At 36.5% G+C, this 16,578-nt stretch overlaps 1 protein-coding gene across 1 annotated transcript in view; it reads left to right on the plus strand.

Annotated features, from left to right (window-relative positions):
* The window catches only part of LOC136876077 (condensin-2 complex subunit G2), a 379,809-nt gene that overhangs the window by 81,260 nt on the left and 281,971 nt on the right, over positions 1 to 16,578 (plus strand). Inside the window, exons 4-5 of the mRNA XM_067149716.2 lie at positions 11,970 to 12,092; positions 15,212 to 15,397. Coding sequence (XP_067005817.2) covers positions 11,970 to 12,092; positions 15,212 to 15,397 — 309 coding nt within the window. The remainder of the gene's footprint in view (positions 1 to 11,969; positions 12,093 to 15,211; positions 15,398 to 16,578) is intronic.

Genomic DNA, 16,578 nt, shown 5'->3' on the forward strand with positions numbered 1-16,578 from the left:
TCACGAAAACGTAGTCACCCCAATTTCAAAATGAAGGGGAGCTCGAGAGGGTAAAGCACTCTCTATCCCCGAATTACAGTTCAAGTTATGTGAAGTTTTTACAAGGCTTGAAAAGGCTTACATATTTAAAGATATAGGTTACATATTCAAGGTTTCGAACCTTCCCCGCGAGTTAAACTGCTGAGCTAGCAAGAAATAAAGATGTTAAAACATAAAGATGTTGTTGAAGAGCTGCTGCCTGAAGAACGAGGTGCTTCCCACCCCCTGCTACATATTCACACACTAAGAAAGATGTTATACAAATGGCCCGGAGACAAGAAAATCAGCAGCTTTTATACTCTCGTGGAAAGTTCGAGACCTTTCATGAATGATAACAACCCACCCTCAAACTTTTATTGGCTACATTACACAGTTACACACAAAATTAAAGAAGAAAGCCCCGATTGGCCAAAAATTAATTACAGAAATTCCTGATTGGCTACATTCAAAACAGGCGGAAAGAAAGGATTAATATTGCCAACACACAAATGACAGAACAAAATTTAGTAAAGACAAAACTTATGAATACAAAATTTCTCCAAGAAAGTTCATTCCTTCACACCAGAGTGCATTATCATAGTTTTTGGTAGAGACATCTGTTAGAGAATGTCCACACTTCTTGATCAATGAAAAACAAAAGCAAAATCAAAAACACACAGTGACATCTTCTGATAAACAGTAGAGTTAGTTCAGTTGTTAAAGTTCAGGGTTTCTCCAGTAGAGAGGTACTTTAAGGCGGAAAATTCAAATGTGCGGCGTAGAGGTGTACCAACCGGTACAGAAATAATAGGAAGGAAGACGGTCTCTGAGTAAACCGTAGTCATAGGAAATGTGGACGCTTATATCTTTCAGTACTAGTGGGAAAATAATGATCAACAGAAGTGTGATGTTTGTGCTCATGTTGACTCAACAATCCATAACCACCGGACTAAAATTAAATGAGAGAAATTGGGTGTTAGCTAATAAACTCGGCCAGGAGAGGAGCTAGGCCGAGATAGAGGAAATTACATTTCTTTGTAAATAAATAATAACTGTACAGTAGAAGTTCTTTATAGCGAGAACTGCATGGAGCAAGAACTCTGTTGTAACGACTTTTTTTAAATGTCTCTTGACAATTGCTGTATTAAACTGTATAATAGATGTTGCAGCGAGAACCCTTTCACCATTTCATCCGTTATTGTGAGTTATTTAGCATGCATTATTTTTTTCATTATCGATGCGTATATACTCCAGCGATTATATTGAATGCGATCGATCATCTTCGGTATCGATTTCTCACTACATGCACTAGCAAGCTCTATTGTCAACAGTTCTAATAGTCAATAAAAGAATTCGCTCAGCTCTTAGCTCGCGGGCGACTAACTTCCTTCTCATCTAGCTGAAGATAAGGAGCAATGTCCAGCTTTGACGAGTCCATTATGCGTCTTACATGTAGGGGAAGCAGGTACTGCTTATAGCATGTTTTCTTGGAAGTGTAATAGAGTTGAAAATACTCTTTCCCTGAAAACTAGCGTCAGCAGGTTATGCTACAAGTCTACTTTCTTGAACAAGTTATTTGCCTAAGTTATCCATAAGCGACAAGCATTGTAAATATAAATAATATTCATTAAATACAGTAGAAGTCCATTATGGCGAGAATTCATAAACGGCAAAAAATTTACTCGCTGTAACGGATTGTCGTTATATCCAATTTTTTGTAAAAGTGGGGAAAAACCCCATTCACATTAAAATCTGTATGAAATGGCAATCAGTTTGTTAAAAACTTGTGTTTTTGCGAATGATATTCACACTATAACTTACTTGTCTGTTATTTTTCGAAATCCAATACTACGTGGAAGTGTATGTTTAATTTCATTCTGAAAAAATTATAGTATCACTCCAGAGGCCTCCCTCTGTGGCAAATGTTCCAGTTTTCTTCTTCAAACAGAGTCGCCTAACCTAACCGTATATGTATCATGAAAACATATTTCAAGCACAAATGATAACCCCACTCACTACAAATTTACATGGGAATAGCCTTTCCAAAATGTAACTAGACGAGAGAAAATATACTCTTTTCTCTGAGTCAGTGATGTACTCTGCCAAATCTTGAGGTGTTTCACATTCTTTCTTAATTTCATTATATAAAACATTAAAATTAAGCGATTGTTTTATTAACAACTGCTATCGGCCACGTTATTTATGCATTTATTATGAAAGCATGTTATCCTCTTTCATTTTGAATTTTCTTTTAGAGAACAGCAGTCGACGGGTATTATTAATCGACTCCAACATCGCCTTGTAGTGGTCAACCAGGCTAATATTAAGATTAAGAATAGATTAATTAACCTTAAGGTTAAGATTAGCAAGATTGCGAAGGACATATGGTTTTTAAAAAGATGTTTAAACTTCAAACTAGTACCAAAGTTTTTAAAATCTTTACAAAGACGAAACTTATCTATACCAAATTTATTAGATACCGTACTCAAAACAAAGTAAATGAAATCTGGCTGAAAAATGAGATAAAAACACATTATAGAAAAAAAATTGTTTTTAAAGTTGCAGCTTTATCGTACACACTTGGAAAATTCTGAGCTTTTAACCCTGTTAGAATGGCAATCTATACAACTTTTTATAAATGAGAAGCTTGTCTATATATTAGAAAAGAAACAAAAACTTTAGAAAACAAAATATTACATTTAAGAGAGAATAAATTAAAACCAGAAGAATGCAATGTGAGAGTAAAACAGACTAATTCGGATCTTAAAAATATCCCAACCACTATAAATTTATCGGGTATCACTTTTATGGATAGTGAAATAAGCCTACTAAATAAAGGAACAAAATTTAATTGGCCTAACCATCGTCAAATAGAAGATGTAATAACCACTATACCTGAAGTAGAATCTAACATGGGGAAATTGCCTTTAGAATTGCAAAATGATACTAGATTCGAGGTTAAAAAGAAACTTCCAACTTTAGTAAGAGAGATAAATAAGAAGTTAAATCCCGTTCTCACTAAGCAGATCAAAGAATTAAAACCTAAAATTACCGAAAGTGATATAATAGTAACCAAAGCTGATAAAGGAGAAACTACAGTTATCTTAAATAAGCAAGATTATATTACAAAAACAGAGGAATTTTTTTCGAATGGAGCCAACTTGATAATACAGAAAGATCCTACAGTCAAAATTCAATGGAATCTAAAGAAATTGCTTAAACATTCGTCCTTCCTCTTTAATGAGCTAGAGCAGGGGTTTCCAATTTGTACGGGCTCGAGGGCCATTTTGGAAACCTTAATGAGCTAGAGAAGGGTTTTCCAATTTGTATGGGCTCGAGGGCCATTTTGGAAACCTTAGTCATATTCGCGGGCCGCACTTGAATAGGCCAATTTTCGTAAAATTCTGCAAATAGTACAGAAGCACTATTGTGAAATAATATGCTAAGTTCAATTGAAATGAGGGTTTGATCATTTTAATTGGTTAAAACATTATTTTAAAATTGCATAAAAGAGTTCAGTTTGGAGCCGGGCTGAGTGGCTGAGACGGTTGAGGCGCACTGGCCTTCTGACCCCAGCTCCCAGCTTGGCATGTTCGATTCTGCCTCAGTCTGGTGGTATTTGAAAGTGTTCAAATACATCAGCCTCATGTCAGTAGATTTACTGGCACGTAAAAGAACTCCTGTGGGACAAAATTTCGACACCTCAGCGTCTCCGAAAACCATCAAAACTAGTCAGTGGGATGGAAAAATAATAACATTATTACTTGAAATTTGGATTTTAAATGTTTTAAAATAAAAAATAATATGTTGAGAACAAGTGAATACTTGAAAAGAGGAACTAGTATTAAAGAATAATTAGTTCTGACTTGTTTCTATAAGGTGTGTACCGGGAGATACACCTCAACGCCGCGCATTCGAAATCAGTGCTTTAATAAACTCCTCTATCGAACAAAAGGTGAGACTAATAACACAACAAGTTGGGACTTTAATCAGAAGATGTCTCCACCAAAATATTAAGTATTTTTGTTATTGTGAAGTTTTCTAAACTGACTGAATTTCTCCTTGTTTTGTTTTGCTATACATCAAGAAGTTTGGACATTTTTCTACAGATGACACTACTAAAAACTATGATCATGCACCCTGGTGCAAGGTGGAAGAACTTATAACTTAAAGAAGTTTTGTATTCCTAGGTTTTCCATAACTGATCTATATTCATTTATTTTTGGGTTGGCAATACTTCCTTTTCTTTCCGCCAGTTTTGAATCTAGCCAATAAAGAATTTTTGTAATTAATTTTCAACCAATCCCACATTTCTTGTTCACTTTGAATCTGCCAATAAAATTTAAGAGGGTGTGTCCTGATTACTCTTGAATGCTCTCGAACCTTCCCTGAGGGTTTATAAACTTCAGCTTTTCACGTTTTCTGGTCAATTGATCACTGTCTGTATAAGTGTGGGTGTGTTAAGGCAGGAGGCGGGGCCGCCTCTTTCTTCGGTCAGCAGAACATCTGTAAGGTAATGGCCACATAACTTCATTCTTTCTTGCTACCTCCGCAGTTTAATTCGAGGGGAAGGTCTGACGTTTAATTATGTAACCATACTTCTCTAAAATTAAACTTTTCTTTCGACTGGTGTAAACATTTCATAAAATTTGAGCTGGGAGCTTGAATTGTAAAACGAGGGGCTTGAAGCCCAGAATCTGTAAAGTTCTCTAATCTTGGATTTTCTCAGTCTTGTTTCAAGATTGCTATTTTGTTGTTATGTTCATTCAGTGAAAAATATTGTTAAGTTTCTTTTTGGAAAAGAAATATAACCTTTTAAAGTTTTAATTCAATTTGATATTGTAGATAGACCCATTCATCCTGGCACCTTCTTTAACCTCTTTCTGCTCCACGGGTATCCCCGTAACAAGGTGTGTAAAAATTAATATGTTTTTGAACAAGCTAATAAATATTTTTGTGGCTTTTCTTCACATTATTTCTTACAGTGCTCTCGCGGGCCTCATGCGGCCTGCGGGCCGCCATTTGGAAACCCCTGAGCTAGAGTGTCAGAAACTGATAAATATGAACCCTAAGATACCAACAGCCAAAGCTATGCCCATTAAGTCCACAAAGTTAACATACCCATACGACCTATAATCAACTGCATGAATAGCCCAACTTATAAGCCTTCTAAATTATATCAGGTTTTGAAAAAGCATTATAAATTTAACAATAATTTTGCAATCAGTAACTCAATTGAATTCTGTGATAAGCTAAATAAATTCTACCTACAACCGCATCACAAAATGTGTTCATATGATATAACTAACATGTACTCATGCTTACTGATTAATGAAATCATTAATATAATCAAAATTTATTCAGTCACAGCAAATTAAGTAGGTGTGAAATTGAAGAATTAATTAATGTATTGAGATTTGTTTTAAGTAATAATTACTTTACAAAGATATATCATCAAATGTGCTTGGGAATGGGCAACCCTGCATCAGGTATACTGCTAACATTTATATGGATCATTTGGAACATGTAAAAATTTTGAATAACGTAGGACTACGCCTTTGGCTGAGATACGTTGATGTCACGTTTGTCATAATAGACAGTCAACTAAATAGTAGTGATAATATTTAGGATTTTTAAAATAATTTAGACAATAAAATAAAATTGACTAAAGAGGAAGAAAGCAAAAATTTGTTAAATTTTCTAGATATCAGTGTAAAGAGAGAAGGAAATAAATTTGACTTCAAAATATATAGAAAACTGACGTTTGCTCCAATAATGATCAAGAACAACTCACTCCACCTCAATTCTCACAAACAAGCAGCCTTTTTAAGTTTAGTTTACAGAGCCCTAAAAATTCCACTAGCAAACAAGGGTTTAAAGAAAGAACTTAATTTTATAAAGGATCTAGCACTCAATAATGGTCATAAAATAGAGATGATTAACAAGATCATTAACAAAGTTAAAATAAAACTGGCTACAAATCTCATATCAGATAAAAATAAGAAATCCAAGTTTGCAACTTTTGCATTTACTAACCCAGCCATGTACTAAGTCACTGATACCATCAAAAAACGAGATGTCAACCTTGCCTTCAAAACACGAAATATTTTTTTCAACCACAATAATGTTAATATAAATAGCAATCACTATCAAGGATCAGGAATTTAATAGGCTTGCGTGTGCAGAGTGCAATTATTTGTATGTTGACCAAACTGGCCAAAACTTTCTGATAAGATATCTTGAACATGTAAATGCAGCGAAACACAAGAAACATTCTGCAATGAGCACTCACATGCAAAAAACTTGATATTGTTGTACAACTATTGAAAGGGATTTAAGAATTTTAAAAAGAGTAAAAAAAGGGAAAAGTAATGATGGAATTGGAAAATATATACACATTCATTTAGATCAGCAATATAACAAGAATAAAAACCTAAATGTTTGAAATTCTATAATCATTTTAATCCGACAAGAGTTAGTAGCTTATTGACACAAATAAACTCAACTCCTCCCTTTACTACTCCTTGGCAGCCCCCTCCACCATCTACTGTAGCTATCAATGCACCGCCTACCTTCACTTTCCCTTTCCACTCCCCGCCAAAACTCAAGCTCATTCACACTCACTCATCTAATACAAGGAGCACAAATGGAACAATAAGTAGTTGTCATGAGGTTGTGAGTAACACTTGACAGTTACACAGCAGAAGGAAGGGTAAGTGATAATTCATTCAAAAAGAAGTTTATACAGAATTATAGTCGAAGCCTTAAACATATTTTTTATTACAGATATATCAACAAGCTCAATTCGGAAACTTACGGTGTTCATTAAAATTCTACTTCACATTGGAATGTTTTCATTTTACTAACAAGTTCATTCAAAAACAAGACTGTTGTATTGACAATGTTGGATTTGCCGATACACATTGTACTAGTGTTACTCTAGCAACATCGAGAATTACTCTAGCAACATCGAGAATTACTCTAGCAACATTGAGAATAAGACAATGGTTCTTAATAGGCAATTATTAACTCCATAAAATCGTTAATATATACAACGAAGGTTCAAGGTTCAGTGACAGTTACACAAGTCAAGAAATACTGAATCAATATAATTAGCCGGATCTCATTTGGTTTTTTAAAAATAGTTTTAAAATGATGTTCAACAGATGAGTTTCGTCCATAAGTTTAAAGGACAATGCTAATATTAATATTTTAGACAAATGTGTTTTATTAACACAACTTTTATTGTTACAGATCTGTAAAATATTTTGTCACTCTTGCTTACAAAGCATATTTTAGCTCAATAGAATATGTTCACGATCTTATTAAACCTTGGGTAAATGTTAATTGGCTGATGATGCTCACAAAAATTAGCGAAACATGTACCATGTTAACAATTTTATAAGGATGTAAGTCGTCATTACTTTATTATGTATTGAATAGGTGGTATTTAATAAAATTATAATAATTTGTATCACATCGCCTTCAAATGTCGATGAGAGAGTTCGCAAGTGTACATAGTGAGAAAACGATACGGTACCGAAGATGATTGATCGCATTTTGTGGCAAATGTTTCGGTTTTTGTATTCAAACAGCATCACCTAACCCAACTTAACCGTACTATATGTATCACAAAAACATATTCCAAGCTCCAGTAGGGAGATGATAACATTCTCGCTGTAAATTTACATGGGAATAGCCTCTCCGAAATTTAATCAGATGCGAGAGAATATAAACCAACCTCTGAAATAAATTATGCACTCTACCGTATCTTGAGTTGTATCCCATTCTTATTTAATTGCGTTATTTAGCATTAAAATTAAGCGCTTCAACCTTTATTTTAACAAGTTAACAACTGACATCAGACACGTTATTTACAAATTTATTATGAAAATATGTTCTCTTTCTTTCCATTTCTCTTTACAGAACAGTACTAGTCGAAACTCTGACATTGCCTCCGAATGTCGATGAGAGAGCTCACTAGTAGACATAGCGAGGAAACGATACCGAAGATGATCGATCACATGCAATATAATAGCTGGGTGCGTAAACGAGAAATGAAAATCTACAGCCTGTTTCCAGTCATTTGACTGGGTCAGGAATGGAATGAATGAATCCCCCATCTAGCGGTGTGCCGGCTGCCGAAGTCTGTGGGTGCGTAAATATCAGTAACAAGAAAAATAGCGCATGCTTAAATACTCGTAATAACGGATGCGTCAGTGATAGGACTCTTGCTGTAACCGAAGGATAATACACAGTTTAATACAGGAATTTTGAAGGGACAGGTGAAAACTGTTGTTATAATGGGGTTCTCATTATATGCTGTACTTGCTATAGCAGACTTCCACTGTACTGAAAATATAACAAATTGTAACACTTTCCAAAACTATTAAAAATGCTAAAAAGACCTAAAATTGCTCCAAAAGTGACCTATCTCTTAAAAACGGCAAAGAAGTGCCCTCTCAAATTACCTTTAATTAATCAGTCAATTCATGACACACATGTATATATACTTGCTATCTTTTGACTTTCACTAAAAAAAAAAGTGTAAAATCAGCAAATGCCTTTCCATAGATAAGTCAAATGCCTTGCCATAGATAAGTCACTAATTGTTATTGAATTACTGCAGTAAAGTTTGTTGTAGAACACACCTTAGTTTTGAATCACTAATATTTTGAATGCAATGAAGGAATACCAATTGTTTACCTTGTGGCCTTGTAGTGTGCATGAAGTATTCATTTCAGAAATTGTCTGCAGTAAATGCAGAAAAACTATAAACATGAGGAAGGAGCCAGATTTACTACTCCTAGTTCCTGCCGTATACACAAAAGGACAACTTTAATTTTTAGGCCCATGTATTGATAGGCCTTTCTCTTTTGCCTGGTAGGCCGTTTCACTTCAGTTCCCATCTTGCAAATACCCCAGAGGCACAACCACCACGATGCCCTCACAGTCCTCTGGTTCATATTGGCTTCGTCTGTACCTAGATAATGCCCAGAGGATTTACGCCTACACTTGTGCAAGCCTATTATACAGTACATTGCCCTGGCAAAGAGCTGAGGTTATGCTACCCAGTTGGACTCTGCAACAGGGGATGAACTGGTTAACCTCCCTGTGGGGTTTCAGTTCACCCAGCCCACCAGGGCGGCATCAGTCAGTCGCGGCGGACAGGGCTCTTGAGGGTCAGTCTCAGGAGGGGCTACTTAGAACGTTGACTCGGACCCAGGACTTTGCTCCTGGGCCTACAACGGACTGTCCTAAAAGGTGACCTACAGACTCATGCTGTGGCTCCTGGATATGCTTTAGTGTTTTGTTCGTGGTGGCTTCTGCAGTGTTGATTGTATTCTTAGCCAAACTTCTTCGACACTTCTCATCTTCCTGGACTTAGATCATGGCTTCTGCAGTGTTGATTGTATTCTTAGCCAAACTTCTTCGACACTACTCATCTTCCTGGACTTAGATCGCCTCAAGGGATAGACGGCAGAAGTGTTTGTGACAAGTGTATTGTGCACATGAAGCTCATTAACACTGCTGGTTCACCATAGATTAGATGTGCTTCAGACTGGACTGGATTTCTTGATGCTTTTGATATGTAATTTGTAGAAGAGTGTATTGCCTGTATATGTTTTCTGCCTTTGGCTCTTCCATGTATGAATGTGTTGGTTGAGGAGTAAAGTAAAGGATGGGATTCCCCAGGGGAAGTCGAGGTTCTTGTAGCCAAGCCTGCTCCTTCTGCTCTGTCACGATCCACCTTTTGGCTATATAAGTTAGGTGGACCAGAGTAGCACCGGAGCAGTTGATGACAAAAGGAGGACGTTAGTTAATAACACCTATCAACTCACAACTCCGACTGGTGTAAAAGAAACATTGAAATTCGAAATGGAAGGGGAGAACATGTTTTTGCAATAAGTTTGTAAATTATGTCACCGGAAGCAGTTGTTATCTCCTTAAAAATAAAGACTGAAGCAAATAATTGCTTAATTTTAATACTAAGTACTGAAATTATGATTCATCTCAGCATATGCATCACTGATTTCAGAGGTTAGGTTATATAATCTTCCATCTTGTTAAATTTCAGTAAGGCGCTTTCCATGTAAAGTTACAGCGGAAAGGTTATCATAACTTCAGTGGTGTGCACTGAACCCCATCTCCCCAGTGCTGCTGGGGTAAAGAACTTTGTATTAACATTTTCTAATTATTCCTTAGAACGCTTTTTATAATGTTTAAAAAATTGCGAACATCTAAGCCAAGTACAGCTGTCTTGACAATATGCTCTCACTACCGTAGTTCAGCTTCTCCAGCGATAGAGAGCTACCCCCAGCGAAATTTAAGGTTGCACTTGAAGCTTCCTCGAGCTGTGTCCCCTCCTCCGACAGCAATTTATGGCGACAGACCAGCTAGCTTAGGTAAACGGTGTTAGTTTTAATACTTGACACTCAAAGTCTTCAACGCCACACACTAGAGACTGCAAGAAAAATAACATCTTAACAGTATAGCTACTTGCACATCGTCTTGCTAATAAGTATATGAAATCAATTGTAATGTAGAAGAATATATTTCAGTCTTGGGTTTTGGCATGTATACAGTTTTTTCGAGCAATTCATTGATGGCACGTGTATAGTATGTATTCCAATAGCCGCAGAAAAATATTTAGGTTGTCTAGCATGAACACAGAGTTAAGCGCGATAGGTTGTCTGTGATGGTGGTGTATAGTGAATTTTTGTAGTGTTCCTCTTGGATTATAGGTGAAGGTTTCGTGAGTTCTGTGGCATTCTTCATGAATATAACATGTGTTATACGTCGTGACTAATATTTCCCCTTGTTTGTCGTTGATGCACGTACACTCTGCATGCGAGTGAAACTATAAAACTTCGACGGTAAAATACCCATGGAATAGAATTCCATTCGGAATTGCTAATTTCACTTGCGTACACCCCAGCGTCAGTGGGTAGGGTCTGACACATCCCACTCTGATGAGTCTAGTGTCAGACCTAAGACAAAACGCTGGTTAATAGAGCAAACGCCTGAAAAGCCTTACATCTGATATGTTTTTGACATTTTGTTTGTTTGTAAAATACCAGTTAAATTTTGCTGATTAGTTTAAATTCAGCTTTTTTAGTAAAAAACAAATAGTCCCAGTGTATTTTTATGAAAACCATGACTGTACTATCACGAAGCGTCACCGGATGAAGCCGTAAGTACATTGTTTAAAATCTGCTATAGATTAAGTTATGATGGTGACATCACTGCCGTGAATATCAATTTGGAAGTTTGTGCGATCTTGAAAGATCTTTTTCAGGTAGACCTTTGCACGAAAAATGCAGCCTTTTAAAATGTAATGTTGACTGTAGAGAGTGTAGTGGGGCTACAATTGTTTATATTTTAAAAAATTTTTGCAGCTGGGGTAATGAATATGTTTACCGCACACCACTGCATAACTTTACAGGGGGCTAGAAATATGTTTCCATAATATATGCATGATAAAGTTAGGTTAGGTGATGCTGTTTCAAGTTAGAAAGTTGAAACGTTTGCCTCTGAAGTGATGCTTTTACAGTTTTTAAGAATGAAACTGAACACGCCCATTAACAGAGTATCGGAATTAGGGAAAACCATAACTAACAAGTAAGCCAATGTATGGAAAATATCTGTGAAAAGTTTTGAACAAACCAATTGCTGGTTCATAGCGATTTTAATGTGTCATCTGTCCGTCTCTTCTCCCCCTCCCGTTGGGAAATGGGATATAACAATACGCTATAGTCAGTAAATTTATTGCTGTTATGAATTCTTGTTTTAACAGACTTTACTGTACTTTCTCCTTCTCCAAATACTGCTTGTATATCATGCTTTGCTTGTTGTTAAGCCTTCCTCCTAATAATGAATACTTCTGATTTACAGTTTTTGTACTATTCACTTTAATGTATGGTTTTAATGGAAAATGTTCAATGTTGCAGGTCAGAATCCACATTACAGACCTGATGAATGTGTGGTGTCAAAAGAAACTCATCATGAACGAGTCGGTATCTCTTTGCGCTCTGCTCTTTTTGTTGAAGAAATCCGTGGAACCCACTGCACTGGTATGTATATTTGAAATCATCATCATAATCTTCATCATCAGCAGCATCATCATTATCTCTCCTTATCAGTTACCCTTATTAATTGTAGAAAATGCCTCTGTCCATGTTGGTACATTTACGAGCATGTAAAAGAACTCCTACAGGACAAAATTCAGTAACCTTGGCATCTCTGAAAACGTAAAAGTTGCTGTACTGGGATGTAAAACCATTATCTAGAAATAGTAGTAAATGTTAAGACTGAAATTAACAGTGAAGAAATAGAAGTGGATTCATCTTCCTTTGTTCTAAAATTAATCGCAACGGTGGCTGTATCCCTGAAGTGGAGCAGCAGCTGGCACTTGGAAGGAATGCAATGATAAGCTGGTCAGACTGGTCATTGCCATCTTGTTCCCTAAAGCCACTTGCAGTTGTGAAACATGGACCCTGAAGAAAGCAGACAGGAGAAGATACAATACATTTGAGCTTTGGTGTTAACATTGTCTATTCAGATACCTCGATAGCCAGAATTAGTAAAACTTTTTTTTTTTTTTTTTTGTTATTTTTTTTAAAACTGGGTGAGTTGATCCTGCGGTTAGGAGCGCGCTGTTGTGAGCTTGCATCCGGGAGATAGTGGGTTTGAACCGCACTGTCGGCATCCCTGAAGATGGTTTTCTGTGGTTTCCAATTTTCACACCAGGCAAATGCTGGGGCTGTACATTAAGGCCACAGCTGCTTCCTTTCCACACCTAGCACTTTCCTATCCCATCATCTCCATAAGACCTACCTGTGTCGGTGTGACGTAAAGCAAATTCTAAAAATATGTATATATTTGTCTGGATCATGTCAGAAATCTTCTGGGAAGTGAGTGTAAGGAAACAAAAATAAAACTGTCCTACTTTGGCCACATGATGAGAGGTACCTCCCTGGAAAATGACTTTATGGTTAATAATACCTATCAACTCACAACTCCAACTGGTGTAAAAGAAACATTGAAGTTCAAAATTGCTACATTGGCTACATGGTGCCAAAGGAGAGACCAGCATGACCATCGGTGAACCGAAAGAAGCTGCCCAGAATAGAGGCAAATGGAGACGTATATTTCATAACCGTACTCAACAGAACTGAAGATGAGAGAGAGAGAGAGAGAGAGATAGAGATATGACTCTTGTAAATTGAAGTACCAGTATGTATCTAAACAAGGTTCTAAATTTAGTGATGTTATTCTAGGGTTCAGTTTCAATTCTTGCTGGTAAGATATTTCTCAAATTTGCATTCCCAACCTTTCTAATTTTTGTTGGAGATCTCAGATTGGATTTTATTTATTTATTTATTTATTTATTTATTTATTTATTTATTTATTTTATTTATTTCTGTATTTATTTAAGAGATAGCCAGTTTATAATCCTGTTCTTTAAATGGTCTTGACACTTTCCTTTTTGTTCAGGTCACCATGTGTCCTGATGCACCGTATTCTTATCTGTCAATGCTGACTTTGTGAACTTCACAAATTTCAGAAAAAATAACTATGCCTTAGTTACCCATTTCTCAAAACTAATCGCCCCCATCAGTGATGCAATATTTTTTTTCTTTTTTGTCCCCCATGTTCCTTTCATATTGTTTTGAGTCTGTGTTCCAGTTGTTTTGTTTAAGTTTAGTTTATTGCCTTTCTTAAATGGTGTGGCTCAGGCTATGAAGCCTGCTATTATGCCAAACCATATTATGCAACACCATTATGCAATTTATAGATTAATGTAAGTAGTATACATATTATAAGTACTTAACCTCTATAATGTTGTATCCTTATTGATACTTAAGAACTGAATTTTAGTTGTGTACTAGGAGTACAGGTTTGATTACCACATTAAACATTTCCTTTTAAATATCCTCGGATTGCATGTGCCTCTTTACTTGCAGCTGGGATTGAGTTCCAAGAAGGTATGGTAGCAGGTATAAATGAGTTATATGCAATTACGGTGATGAATCAAATGGACAAGATGAATCGTGTGAATGATCCCCTTGTGGTTGGGGGCGGTAGAATAACACCCACAGTATCCCCTGCCTGTGTTAAGAGACAACTAAAAGGGGCACCAGGGGCTCTCAACTTGGGAGCATGGTTTGATGACCACGGGGCCCTTAGCCGAGTTCTGAGATTGCTTCCACTTACTTGTGCCAGGCTCCTCAGTTTCATCTATCCTATCTGACTTCCCTTGGTCAACTCTTGTTCTTTTCTGGCCCCAACGGTATTAGGTATTGAGGAATAGAGGTCTTTCATTTTCACGCCCTTCGTGGCCCTTGTGCTGGCCCCGCGGTGTAGGGATAGCATGCCTGCCTCTTACCCGGAGGCCCCGGGTTTGATTCCCGGCCAGGTCAGATTTTTACCTGCATCTGAGGGTTGGTTCAAGGTCCACTCAGCCTACGTGATTACATTTGAGGAGCTATCCGACAGTGAGATGACGGCTCAGGTCTAGAAAGCCAAGAATAACGGCCGAGAGGATCCGTGGTATTGACCACATGACACGTAATCTGCAGGCCTTCTGGCTGAGCAGCAGTCGCTTGGTAGGCCATGGTCCTTCAGGGCTGTTGCACCGTGGGGTTTGGTTTGGGCTTGTTTTGGTACGTGGCCCTTGTCTTTTTTTGGCCAATGTTTTCATTTTTCAAAGTGTCGGACTCTTTCCATTTTTTTCTCTGTGGTTAGTGTTAATAGAGGATGGTTGCCTAGTTGTGCCTCCTCCTAAAGCAGTCAACCATATCATGTAGCATAATAATAGCATCAAAGTGGATCAGAACGAAGATCTCTCAATAGTACCCCAGAGGCGACATGCATCTCTTGTGTCTTTAGGGAGGAGCAGTAAGTAGATGGATGTCAATGATCCACATCTTAACCCAGGAAGAAGGTGGTATTTTTAATTTTAATTTTGAAAATTTTTAGAACAAATTTTAATTATACTGTCTGTACTATGTTTATAGTGTTTCGTATGCTGGTATTTCTTAGAAATGCCAAGTTTTAGTCATAATTTTAGCTTTAATTTGCTATTCTTTCCTTTTTATAAATCCTAACCAAAAGCAGTTTTCTTAAGAGTGAAATATCCATGAAAGAATGAAAGCTGATCTGTGATGCATTATTGTTCTTTTATTTGCAGAAAGCAGATGTTCATAGAGTTTTTCAATTTCGAGAAGCTTTGAGGTTCAGTTTTTCATCGGGGGAGCCTAATCCTGTAATCATGAAACTGTTGCTTGAGTTACCACGTAAACCTATTTACCTGGAGTGTAAAGAAGGACGAGCTTTTATAGCACTCTCAATGTCACTGGATCCTGGCATAACAGAGGTAAGATTGTGGATCTGGATGTTTTAGTCAGGTCACTGTGAAACTTTCATATTACCAGCTCCAAATTGTTCATGACCAAAATGTTGACGAGGAGTTGAATAAAATTTGCAGACGGCGATTTATGTTAGCGGAGTACAACATAATTGATTGGAACTCACAAGTGCACAGATGTACTTAATAACGGTTTTGTTTATCTCGATGGCATATCTAGGCCTATTTTATTTGAGTTTTGGTTTGACACTCATTTCTAAAATTTTGTTGGTTTAATTTTTTAAATATAATTTTGAAAAATTCAATTTTGAAAAATTTCTCAGTTTCAATTTGTATTTTGGCAAAATAAGGCCTAACCACAGGATTATCAACGTCAGAATATAGAAATATTGTACTCAGTCTTCAGAATTATGGACTACTTAATTATTTTTGATAGATAATAATACTTAAATAAATAAATAAATAAATAATAATACTTAATTATTATCGTACATTTTAGAAAATTGCACTTCAAATGCGTTTTCTGTGATCTCAGAATTGTTTGTTAGTCCACAGTGAGTAAGTATTTGAGTAATACTGCATCATATAAACTCTTGGTGATCGGTTACGTCGAAACATATGGAAATATTATATTATATTATATTATATTATATTATATTATATTATATTATATATGTGTCTTTTAAATAGAAATGAACTGTAAATAATTTTTAAAAAGCTGAATTCCTTGAATAATTTATGCATCCAAAGTTTTCGCCTGTATGTTTCGTCAAAAAAGTGCATGAGAAAATATGTAAAACACAGCATTAAAATGACAAAATTAACTGATCAGAGAAAGCCACTACGACATGCATTAAGATCACCTACTCAACTGCAATGCAAAACTCTGCGAGGCACCAGGACCAGATGATAACTGCCTGAGTTTGTAGTAGAAGGGGGTGTACGCTAACTCGAGGGTCACAAGATTCTACAGCTCACATCTCCACGATTTTAATTCGGTTTTGTGGGAAGCTTGGGCATTGTCATTGAAGGCAGGGGCTCGAGGCTACCATCACCATGATTGTGGATTGCTATGGAGGGGAATTACTTCTACATGATTTTTGTTCCTATCATCTACATAATGATAATCATCGACTATCTGACTACGCTATGTGTACAAACAAGAGAAAATCACTCAATGAAAATGCACA

This window comes from Anabrus simplex, chromosome 6 (genome assembly GCF_040414725.1).
Source record: "Anabrus simplex isolate iqAnaSimp1 chromosome 6, ASM4041472v1, whole genome shotgun sequence".
Lineage (NCBI taxonomy): Eukaryota > Metazoa > Arthropoda > Insecta > Orthoptera > Tettigoniidae > Anabrus > Anabrus simplex.